The 12,670-nt window shown below is 44.0% G+C and overlaps 1 protein-coding gene across 2 annotated transcripts in view; it reads left to right on the forward strand.

Annotated features, from left to right (window-relative positions):
* braf (B-Raf proto-oncogene, serine/threonine kinase) overlaps nt 1-6,170 on the forward strand; it is a 71,356-nt gene extending 65,186 nt beyond the window's left edge. For both annotated transcript variants that reach the window (XM_042334908.1, XM_007898599.2), the window contains 4 exons: nt 1,817-1,948; nt 2,168-2,302; nt 3,112-3,265; nt 5,771-6,170. In XM_042334908.1, coding sequence (XP_042190842.1) covers nt 1,817-1,948; nt 2,168-2,302; nt 3,112-3,265; nt 5,771-5,793 — 444 coding nt within the window. In that variant the 3' untranslated portion in view covers nt 5,794-6,170. The remainder of the gene's footprint in view (nt 1-1,816; nt 1,949-2,167; nt 2,303-3,111; nt 3,266-5,770) is intronic.
* The last annotated feature ends 6,500 nt before the right edge of the window (nt 6,171-12,670 follow it).

The following is a 12,670-nucleotide window of genomic DNA, read 5'->3' on the forward strand; positions in this document are numbered from 1 at the left end:
TCCCATCTCCCCTTGAAATTAGTTTAAACTATTCCCCACAGCACTGGTTAACCTTTCTGTGAAGGTATTGGTCCCAGGTGTAACTCACCCAACTCGTACAGGTCCCACCTGCCCCAGAACTAGTCCCAATGATTCAGGAACCTGAGGCCCTCTTTTCTGCACCATTTCTCCAGCCATACATTCACGTGTTTGATCCTGCTGTTTTGATATCACTTGTACGGGGCACTGGGAGTAATCCAGAGATCACCACTTTTGAGGTCCTACACTTTAGCGTTTCTCCTAGCTTCTGATACTCTCCCTGTAGGATCTCAGCCCTATGTGATGGATCTCAACATGGACCACGACTTCTGGATGTTCCCCTTCCTCCTGTAGAATGTTTTGCACCTGTTCCGTGATGTCTTCAACCCTGGCACCAGGGAGGAAACATACTAACATACTATGCGAGTGTCATGTCTATGGTTGCAGAAATCCTGTCTACTCCTTTCACCATTGTGTCCCCCATGACAATTGCATTGACACTCTTCCCTGTGTCCCCCTGTGCATCCATTTGCTTTTGACTCCTCTCCCCAGAGGTGTCATCACCCTGACCGGTATTCAGTACAGAGAACTGGTTTGTGAGTGCCACACTCTCACGGGATTTCTGAACAGCCCGTCCCCTTTTCCTACCATGCCGGGTGGTTACCCCTCATTCTCCTTCTGAACCTTCTGTGGTTGTGGGGTGACCACCTCCTGAAATGTTTGATCCATGAACTCTTCAGTCTTCCGTATGCTATGTAGTGACACCAGCCTCTCCTCGAGCTCAGAAACTCTGAGCTCAAGCTCGAGCAGCCGGAGGCACTTCCTATCCACGTTTGTCCAGGGCACACAAAGCATCCTGGAGTTCCCACATGGGTCTCAGCTGCCCTGCCATATTCCCAGACATGTTTTATAGTATTTCGATATCATAGAATCGTACAGCCCAAAAAGAGGCCATTCGGCCCATCGAGTCTGTACCGGTTCTTTGAAAAGAGTAATGCAATGTCAATCCCACTCCCCAGCCCTTTCCCGATAACCCTGCAAACCCCTCCTCCTCAAATACCCATCCGCCGCGTTTTTAAAAGTTGTTATTGAACCGGCCTCCACCACCCTTTCAGGCAATGCGTTCCAGATTTGAACAACTCACTGCGTGAAAAAATTTCTTCTCACCTCCCCTCTGCTTCTTTTAGAAACTATTTTAAATCTGTGACCTCGAGTCACCGACCCACCCACCAGTGGAAACAGTTTTCCCTTTCTAATCAATCAAATCCCCTCATGATTTTGAAAACTTCTATTAGGTCTCCTCATAACCTTCTCTGCTCCAATGAGAATAATCCCAGCCTCTCTCGCCTTTCCTCATAATCAAGGTCCCTCATTCCTGGTACCATCCTTGTAAATCTCTTCTGCACCCTTTCCAATGCCTTAACATCCTTCCTATGGTTTGGTGCCCAGAACTGGGCGCAGTATTCTAACTGAACCCTAACCAGTGTTTTATATAGGTTAATCATAACCTCCTGACTCTTGTATTCTATGCCCCTATTTATAAAGCCTAGTGTCTCATATGCCCTTTTTACAGCTTACATATTTATAACTTTTATATTTTGTAATTATGCACCTCTTTCCCTCTGCTCCGAATTCCCACTCTGACCAAATTCCTTAACAGAATTCTCACTCTGTTCCACCTCACTCAGTTCCCTCCTCACGCTGCTGGGCTCTCTGCTCAAGAATTTACAATAAATTCCTTGAATTTCAATTGATATCTGATGCTGAGCACTGACGCTAACTTTTTGCCTTCACTCAGGCGCCTGAGGTGATCCGCATGCAGGACAAGAACCCGTATAGTTTCCAGTCAGATGTCTATGCTTTTGGGGTGGTTCTGTATGAATTGATGACTGGGCAGTTGCCCTATTCAAACATCAATAACCGCGATCAGGTGAGTGAACCAGAGATGTGGGGAGGGGGTTATCACTGTACGTGAAGAGAAGTGGGAGGTGATGAGTCCTGTCGCCTATAACCAGTTCTGTCTACGGAATCAGAAGTCAATAAATGCAAGGGAGGAAACATGCTAAAAGACATTGAGTGAAGACAACACTTTTTTTCCTTGCCCGCCATGTCACTGAATCGTACATGTTTGTCTTGTACTCTCTTATAGATAATCTTTATGGTTGGACGGGGTTATTTGATGCCCGATATCAGTAAAGTGCGCAATAATTGCCCGAAAGCAATGAAGAGGCTAATGGCAGATTGTCTAAAAAAGAAGCGAGATGAACGTCCCCTCTTCCCTCAGGTTGGTGTTGTTCCCTCCCGTTCTTTCTCTCCACCCTTTCCCTTCAGTCATGTGGAACCAGACGACCTGGGCTGGAGAGGTTCATTGCTTATGGCTGGCAGAGTATGCTTTTTGCTGAAGTATAGATTTACGTACAGTGTCCCAGCACGGAAACAGGCCATTCTGCTCAACGAGTCCGTTATCGTATTTCATACTCCACAGAAGCTCCCACTCCTCTTCATTCCCTCTCCAGCACCCCTCTGTTCCCTTCTCCCTCATGCATGCAAAAAGTTTCCTTTTAAATGCATTGATGTTTTCTGCTTCCTCCCATTGTAAAAAGCACTGCATCCAATGGAAGGATTATTATACATTGGATTATTAATAGTAATAATACGTCCTTCAAATGAGACGTTAAACTGAAGTCCCATCTGCCTGTTCAGGTGACAATAAAGGCTCCCATGGCACTCTTTGAAAAGAGAAGGGAGTTTCTCTCCTGGTGTCCTGGGCAACAATCTCCCAAATACAATTGGTTCACTCCATTGCTTTTTGTGGGACATTGCTGTGTGCAAACTGGCTGCCACGCTCACCCACAAAACACAGTCACTCCACTTCACAGTGTATCCTGTGAAGCATTTTGGGCATCCTCCTGACATGAGAGGGCCTATACCCAACACAAGGATTATTGTTAATATTATTATAATAAAAATCTTTATATTTGATAATATATAAATGTTGGAAAGATGTCTCAAAGTATAGTGACTGTATTTTGTAGTCACGTTTATGAAAAATAAATTGTATGTTAACCCGAAGTGCTGCTGCCTTTGTTACAGATTTTAGCTTCAATTGAGCTGCTTGCCAGATCCTTGCCAAAGATTCATCGCAGCGCATCAGAACCCTCATTAAATCGGGCTGGTTTCCAGACAGAGGACTTCAGCTTATACACTTGTGCTTCCCCAAAAACACCCATCCAGGCAGGGGGATATGGTGAGTCCATTGAACCGGTTGATAAGGAAAGGTCTTTAATTGATACATACCAAAAATGCCCTTTGGGAGAGCATCTTGCTGTGCGTGTTTCTGTGAGTCTAAAGTCAAAAAAAGTGAGTAGGAGTGACTATATATTTCCTTCTGCTCTCGATTTAAGCCTGTCTGCGCATTAACTTCAGAATCTCTCCTTTTGTAGTGTTAGAAATAACTCATGTTTAGCACTGCTGTTCCAGTGCTAAGAATAGCAGTCTTAATTTGTGGCAAAAAGAAATTTCACTCTGTGGCAACTGCACGGAGAAGGATTTTCACAGCTGTTAGTGTCTGTTTTTTACGGAGCCTCTGCGCATTGTTCATATTACATGCCCCTTCTCCTTAGCTGCTTTCTCCAGAAGCTTAACGCCAATAATAATCCTTGCATTGGTTATATCATCTTTGAGTGCTTCACAGTATACATTGTAAAGTGGAGTGACTGTATTTTGTAATGACCGTTTTCACGGTATGCAAGGAAGCAGTTGTACATAGCAATCCGTTTGGTTGATTTTGGATGCTCAAATCAAAACTGTCAAGTGGCCAAATTTTCAGATGAGGTGCGTCAGACTCGTTGGTTGCAAAGCTGTTCCTTGCAGTTGGCCAAGTATGACCTCCAGTGGCAGAAAAGGAGCATTGCAAGAATAGTGAAGTTGTCTATGTAATGTATGAGAATCATGGATTCTGTTCCACACAGGCTTACAGCAACATGACCAGACCAGAGTTTTGAGCACTGTTTCAATGAGCTAATGCTCTTCAGTGTTGAGAGAAGATGTCTTAGAGGGGATCTTGTGCAGGTGTATAACATTTTAAATGGGAATGCAAAAGTTAATACAAAACAAAGATTTACAAAGACTGTACTGAATGGAAACAGGCCACTTGGCCCAATCAGTCTGTACCGGTGTTTATATTCCACCCATTCCTTTACTCTCTCCCATACCCTTCACTTCACCTCTCCCTCATGTAAAGGTCTGGGTTCCTCTTGAAAGCAGCTATACATTCAGATCCACCAAGATAGTAGAACAAGAGGATTTAGGTTTAGAATTTTAAAGGACAATTTCAGGTCAGACACCAGGAATTGTTTCTTTACCAGAGGATTATTTCAATGACTGGAACAGGTTGCCAGGAAAGGTGGTTGAGGCCAGGACACTGGCATCATCTAACAAGCGTTTTGATGCTGTGATGGTAGGCCAAGTATTCTGAAAGGATGAGATCAGAGATGCTAAAGGGGCCTTCTCCACCCAAACTGATCTTGTGAATCTGTAATCTTACCGCAGTCAAAGGTGGCCATTGCCAGCGAGTTTACACTAGTTACAAGTAAATGGGACAGAATGATTCAGGGCGATGAACTCCCTCCTACTCTTCCTCCCCCCACCCCCCAGTCAACTGATCATGTGACTGTGATGAGGAATTTTCCACATGTAACTTAGGGCCAGAAGCACGTGTTTTCCATGTTTTGAAACCTTTAATATTGTGTTTGTTACCTGGAATCAGAGCTCATTTCTTGCAGCCTCGCGTCATCCTCCCAATTTGGGGAGGAGTGTGGGATTGTGTCACAGCGAATACTTTTTGTTGTATCCTGTTATGGAAATGACTGAACAAGAAGCCCATGTTCCTAAAGGCGCATCCAGTCCTATGTAGCCCAGCTTTAAAACTGACCTCTCATAGACCTGCTACCGCAGGTAAAGGTAATTCAGAAAGGAGCTGAGCAGTGAAGTGCAGTTGATTGAAGTGAGTTGTTGCTTTCTTGAATAATCTAAAATGGGGGAGGAGGGCATTTCAGCCAAATAATGTTCTATGCACTATTCAGCGAATGTAGAACAAGTCAAAGAGGCGCACTTTGACAAGCCTTGCAACCAGCAGTCTAGATTGTCTCGATCGAGGGATGAACCACTGTCTTTGCTTCATTATCCTTGGTGGTCAGACAGAAATGTCAAATGTTGTTCTCAGGGCTCCAGGATATTTCCTGAGGAGGCTCTTTGACAGTGTAAGTTGTTGCGTCCAATGGAGTAGGCTCAATGAGCCAAGCAACTTTTTCTTCTTTTGTGTTTTTGTGTTCAAGCCATAGCGCGACGTGTGACTCAGTCCTGCTTGACACAGTGAAAAGCCAGTAATTTTAGGTTTTCGACTGATGTGGCAAAGGAAGCTGTGTTCTGTGGTGGGGGGGCGCTGCTGCTCTGAAGGAGACATTAGTTGAAAGGGGAACTTCTGTGTATGTAAAGATACTGCCCTGTTAAGATGACTTGGAGAGGTGACGAGGTAGAGTTGTGTGGGACACAGTGTGCTGCCCTCCAGTAAATGGAAGCAGTGCCAAATGAAAAGCAAGTGATTTCTTTGTTAAGAATGATATCGCTGGGTGGTTGGCGAAAGCAACCTTTATTTTCACTGTGAAGCATAATGGTTCAGTTCATTATGAATTCTTTAGTCTCAAAACGAAGTTCGTTCTTTCTTTCACCTGATGTCTTTTACCTTCAACAGGAGAGTTTACAGCGTTCAAGTAGACGCGTCTCCATCACAACTCATCCCAGCGGGTGTCAGTCCTTGTTTCTCATGTCCCTCTGGTGGCTCTGAGGTTTAAACTACAAAACAAAAAAAAGCTGTTCATTCACAGAAGAACCAAGCGTGGTAGATCAGACTGTTTCCTGAAACCCATTTCTATGAACAAAAACCTCTTCCACCATTTCTGACATTTTCAACACAAACAACCACAAACGGGGCAGATGATGCTCCCCGCGTCTCTCTGGGGAAGAAAGTGAGGGCACCCTTTCACCTTCGGCACAGAGGCGTGAGGGGAAGTGACGGCTGGGGACTGGTCGTGAAGACTGAGTGGCCGTCATTCCCTTCAGGTGAAGAGCATTGCCGCCTCTCTGGGTGCTTCTGGGGAAGAAAAAAGAGGAATCTCCGGCGCCTGGGGGTGTTTATTTCGAACAGAAATTTTCTTTTGTGGCGTGTGTTACCTGCAGCTTCCCCCCCTTGGCCTCTCTCCTGCAGGCATGGTTACTGCTAACCTCCTATACAACCACCCGGTCGGTTGTAGTGTGTTTAACCCGGACTTGTCGATGGCCCGGACGGACCGACCTTCTTTGTTCACCTGGGTGCTGGAGTGGAAAGACAAGCGGTGACCCCAAGAAATTCTCTCTATTTATTTATTTATTTATTTTTGTGCTGAGGGCCCAAGAGAACAGTCCGTTTCCTCGGTTTGCAAACTGGCTGGCGTTTGACAGCTGGTGGCACGGTGCAATCGTCTTGGCGAAACAATGCAATATACGCTAGCAACAGATTGCCGCAGAAAAATGCAGCAAGTACCTTACTTTACAGGAAGTATCTTATGGATTTTGCCCAGTTGGCTGGGGAATTCAGTCCTGCTTTCAAGTGTCAGTGACTGTACCAGGAACCAATTCAGACCCAATTGTGGAATCAGTGTGATATCACTACTCGCCCTTTTTAAGCCTTAAATGAACTTTATTTTTACCCCAATCGGCCTCTCTACATTGCACTGCACCATTCAGGTCAGGCACAGAACAGCATGCTGGATCAGCCCCAGTTGCTTGGGATGTTGGGTGGAACTGGATGATTCTTGAAGTTGTACCAATTTAGAGATGGTATCATTCAGAAGAGCTCGCTTTGGGGTAAGGTTATCAGAAGAGCCTCTGGGGTGAAGATGGGGTGAAACGCACCATCACAACCACCAGCAGACTTACCGGTAACCTCACTCACTCATTACCTGACAGACACATACATAAACATGCTTATTGTGGATCACAAGATCAATCAAACCATTTCAAGTGATTAATGTGAAATTTTTCATGTCAGAGACTGGCTGTGTCACAGCAGTTCACAATATCACACAGTTTTTTTTAAAAATGTTGGATTTCATTATTTGGTGTCGCTGGGTTGTTGGGCCACAGTTTTAACCTGAAGTACATGTCTGCCACTCACTTCATTTTGGCTACATGAGAGAGTATTGTGACACGCTATCCGGTACGCAATAGAGTTGTGGTCACCTCATAACAACTTCCTGTGTCCAATTTTCAGGGAGATTTTTATTGTCATGTCCAGCATTCAGGGCTGGTTGTCTGCCATTTGTTGTGTCCCTTGGTCTGAAGTGCAGCATCAGTTGTAGTCTCCTGAAATTTCCACTTGTCTGATGGAAATTGTCTGAATTGGTTTGATTGTCAAACTGCACATCTCGGAGCCCAGATGCTCTTCAGTTCAGATTTGGAGAAGCTCAGCATATTCTGGGGTGGAGGGGGAGGGAGACGGAAGGAGGTGTGAGGAGGGAGGACTTCTCTCTTCAAGGGTTTTTTGCTTGGGGGGAGAGAGCATCAAATAGTGATGGGAGCATTGCAAAAAGTGCTAGTTCAGTTGTACTCAAGGTGGAGCTTGAAACGTTCAACAAAGATTATTAATGCAATCATCCAAGTCAAACTCTGGGTAGTTAGTTTATTCCATGTGCATGCATTACGGTCTACTAGCAACACTGCCAAATGGAGCCAAGTTTCAGCTTGTATGCACAGATGAGTGTCGGTGCTGTTTTTAACATGAATGCACTCTGTTATGTTCAGCAGCTGCTACGAATATTTCAATGTTTCTTTGTTCAATGAGGTGGTCAGGCTCAGACTGGTACTTCTTTGCCTTATGAACACACACAAGGTCTTTTCAGGAATCACAAGCGTTGGAGGCAGGACAGGGTAAGTGGTGATTTGACAGTATCATACCACATTGAGATGGGAATGAAACGCCAACAGTAGAAAATGAGTTTGGTGAAAACAGCATTCTCTTCAAAGATAATTTAAGTGACTGTAACTGGTACGTACTAGGCTCTTCCCTTGATCAAACAAATAATGCTTTAAGAGGAGGTGCATTGACAGGGAGAAAAGCATAACTTTCAGATGAAGCTCACTCATACCATAGTTCTGGGTTGTCTTGGTGAGCGTGTTGAACAGCCAGGAAGCACTCTCCAAACGAAATCCATCCCAGTGCTCAACCCCTTCAGTCGAATTGATTGATTAACAATGTGTCCCTTCTATTTTAATCCACTAAAGTTTTATCTCGAGTGATACTTGTATAAATCGGTACCATAACTGGGTAAGAATGTGCAATAATAGCACATCGACTTTGTTGGGTCAGGTATTGATCTCAATTGAGTGTCAGCATCAAGTCACTTCTGTTGGCCCTGAAGTAACGTGTTAGTAGTTTTGCTGAAGCTAATTCAACACTGATTGACTTCATCAAAACAACTGAGAGTTTGAGGGCCATCGCAGGCTTTGCACCCTGCGTTTACCATCGTTCAGTGTTGTTAATGTTTGTGTTAGACATCTTCTTGACTAGGCACCATCCAACCCATGCGATGCAGGATAAAATTTGACCTTTTTTTCTAATCCATTTTCTAACTCCTTTGTTGAAATGTGGTATGTTTATCTGGCTTTTTAATCATCCCCTCCCCCTGAAATCTTGCTTTTCTCTTTCCACCCCCTCACGACCACCATAAGAATTTTAAGTTTTTAATCATTGTTTGTCTTTTTTTGGACTTCCAGTTCTCACCTGAGCAGCCAAGTGAACCTTTTGACATGGGTGTCGGCAGCCCATTCAAATGGGGGGAAAGGAATAGAATTATTGTGGAGTCAAACCAGGCCTTTAACAATAGGATATGGGATCAACGCAGGCTATTCAACAATAGAGTGTGGGGTCAATACAGCCCTTCCCTATTCTCGTGTGCATCTTTGCCTGAACATAGCCGAGTCTGCCCACTGTGGTAAGAGTGATATTGAGGCAGAGAAGTGTTGTGGTGCATCAGCAACCTGCAGTCGTTAACACAGCGCCCTCCCTTGCACCGCCTCTCACTGACGGCCGTGGCCTCAAACATTTACTTTTTACCAAAGAGTGTAAATAAAGTGTCAAGAATTCTCCTTCAAAAACCTCAGAACCTTGTAAATGGAAAAAATATTGTCCTTTGTCGCCACGAGAATACAAGCAGCGAGGGGAAGGGTTTGGCCTTAGGTATGATGAGTCCAGGCACCCCAAGTGGAGAGTTCAGGGTGCTTTCTCAGAAAGCACAGCAATTTTCTTGTGTTGTGAGGATAAACATCAGTGCCTGGAAGAGAGAAAGTTGGCATGTTGGGTAATTTTTTTNGTCTTTACTGATTCCCGTGATTGATAAACCATAAAGCGTTATCCCATACAAAAGCCAATCTGTTTCGATGTGTTTAAGCCCTCTGAAGACTAAATGCTTCTCCAGTTTAGAAACAGGCTTGGAAGGAAGTTTGAAAAAAAAATGACGCAGATTGCGAAGCGCTTCAAGGCGTAAACACATCTGTAACTGGCCTGTTCGTTGCAATGAGGGCAAGAAAACTACATCCCGCCAATGACTGTGCAAATCAGTTGCACGAGTGCAGAGAAATACTGCTGCTAACTGGATTTGGAGGTTCAATGAAAGGCATACTTAGTGTGTGCAGGAAAGGGAAATGCAAATGAGGGTGATTTTAATGTGCAACATGAAGGATCTGGAAGATCCTGGCATCTGCTGCAGTGCTGGAATTTGATTGCACCAGATATTAAAATGTCTATGCTTTTGGTTTGTCGTAAAGCTTTGGTCTTGACTTGTAAAGCCAATAGCAATCCTGATGGAGTTATAAAAGAAGTTTTACATGCCAAATCTAGGTCAAAAGTAAGGTTTGGACGCACCAGCACAGGGGTTTTTGTGAAATGCGGTTCTTCTCTGCCAACCAAACATTTTGCTGTTCTGCATCAGAACTGCTGCTATGAGGATCACAGGCAGAAAAACAAAATGTGAAAGTTCATTTTTTTTGTTTAAAACGCACACATCTATAAATCTGAGACTCCAAAAGCAGGCATCCAGGTTCTAGTACACCAGCCTGTGCCTTGGGCCAAAGCAGCCCCTTGTGTGCAAGAACATTGAATGTAAGCTTTTGGGTTTAAGTGTTGCTCAACTTGTTACCGAGAATTCACATCCCTGTGTTTTTTTCGACTAAAGTGTTGTAACCATCCTTTGGCCCATAACTTTTATATTTTTAATGTTCACTAGCACTGCTTTATTGTACTTTTTTTATTTAGCTGTTGGTTGTGAAGGACAATTGCTGCTACTTCCATTTTGCCCCTTGAAATAAAACATGAGTTGTGACCAGGTTCACAGTGAATTTTATGTGGCAAGTTCAACCCCCAAAATGTATGAATTTTAAACGTTCCCTCCCCCTCATCTCCACACACATACCTTACCTTTTAAGAGGAGACTTTTGAAAGACTGATTTGGGCTGAAAAAAACAGGAAATCTCACTCTCCATATTGTGCCAACGGCACAAGGATATTATCTGTTTTGAATCCCGTTTATTTTCAATAAGAAGTCCAAAAATTGCGATCGAGGCCTGTAGACTTCCGCTCCATTTTGTGCAAGACAAGTAACAAGTGCCAAGTCCAAGCTGAGTCCAGATTGGGGACGGGCTTACATACACATGGAATTCAGATAACTCTGCGGGGCAGCACCTGGATGGCAATGGGCCACTTTTGTGGAAGCAGAGTTGCTTTAGTTTGTTCCTGTGGCATCTCTGTTTCACGAAGATGTGATGAACCAACCCTGGTGGTCCATTCTCAAGAGAATCGTTCATCTCCTTCTTTGTTCCACTGCAACAAAAGGCATCAAAACACTGCGCATGGTTAATGATTGAGCAATCTGGGCAAAAACAAAAGGTGTGGGCAAAGGAAAGTGTTCATTTTTGGCCTATAATTTTATTCCAGAGCCTATTTTTGGTTTTACAGGGGGCTGTATTCATGAAGGTCTGGGACTGAAGTGGTTTTAGTCCGAGGGCCTTTTGTGAACGGGGGCCCAGAAGCATGTGTGTTGCCTTTTGCTGTCTGTCTGCCTCAGATTGTAACTTCTATATTTGTGACACAACTTTGTGTTTGTTTTAATTGTCCTCCCTCTCTTCCACCCCTATGAATATTTCCACCTTTATGTGGATCTTCCATATGTCTCAGCCCAACGCTTTAAACACATGTGGATGACTGTACTTGTGCACCGAGCAGGTGCACATTCTTCTGTGTCAGAAGAATAATCTCTTTGTGTTTACATATGTGTTTCGATGGGGGAGCCCATGTCCAGGTTGTCTATGGTGGTTATTTATCAGATGCCAAAGACTTCCTGATTTCCCCCCCCCCAAATGATAACCAAAAGTGGACTCCAGAGCCAACCATTTTGTTTGAAAGTTGCTCCTCTGCTGGGAAACCTGTAAACTGTTGAAAATTCATATGCAAATGTTTCCATTACTTTCTCAAAGCCTCGCTCTTTGTGTTGGCAAACAGGCAGTGGAACCAACATCCAGCTGTACAGAATGGTCTGGCTCAAGTCTTCTCCATTTCAAATAAATAATAATAATCCTTGATATAGCGCCTTATCACGTTGGTGAGACGTCTTAAAGCACTTCATAGAATATACTGTAAAGTGAATTTTGTGGGTAAAACACAGCTTCTTGTTTGCAAAGACTTGGCTCCATTTGTTTGCTACTTGGCTTGAATATTTCCATTATTCGTGTTTGCGGGTGAGGAAGGTGCAATTCTTCATAAACGGATCTGATCAGGATGGGTGGGGGGAGTATTTTTCCTTTATTAATTTGTCAGTGTCATTCACTCTGTAAGATTTCAGCCCCAGTCTTTCAAGAAAACTGGAACAATCCATTTTCTTTACTCGCATTGGGGAGGAGGTGGGGGACAGCAGATATTTCTTTTGAATGTGACTTGGATTCAAATCCAATGCAAATGTTCAGGTATAAATTCACTTCCCCATTACCCCAACCTTGCCTTTCAGGACACATCATGAAATGTGTCTTGACAGTGTTGGTCTTTTTCTTAGAAAACTGACTGCCCACAAAATGGCAGTTTTGCTGAGGGAGGCAAACAAGATAGAAGACGGGAGAAGACCATCTTGCTGATGGTCGAGGTTTAGACCCAAGAAAAATCCCTGCATCTGTGATATCCCTGATTCAACGCTGACAGTGAGTGTGACCAGGAGTGGGAAAGGGGGTTCATTCCTAACTCCTTGTTCACCTCAAGAAGCACAAGAGTAGGAGTACCGTTCTCCCCCACAACACTCCTCCAAAAAAATGCCAACCTTTCAAAAGTGATTCAAGTCCAAAACCTCAGGGAATTTTTCTTTTTTTTAAAAAAAATGTTAATCCTGTGAGCAGCTGCAAATATAATTTTCCCAATGAGTTTGAGGGAATGTTTAAACTCACCCCACAAGTCTCTCTCTCTCCTCAAGAACCACAAAGAACTCTGAGTGGGGGTGGGGTTGTTGGGGAGGGTGTGCTGTATGTGTAGAGCTCAGAGTTGTTCTGCTTTTCTCTCTCTCTTTGTCCTGTCCTTCCC

This window comes from Callorhinchus milii, unplaced genomic scaffold (assembly GCF_018977255.1).
Source record: "Callorhinchus milii isolate IMCB2004 unplaced genomic scaffold, IMCB_Cmil_1.0 Scaffold5, whole genome shotgun sequence".
In the NCBI taxonomy this organism is placed as follows: domain Eukaryota; kingdom Metazoa; phylum Chordata; class Chondrichthyes; order Chimaeriformes; family Callorhinchidae; genus Callorhinchus; species Callorhinchus milii.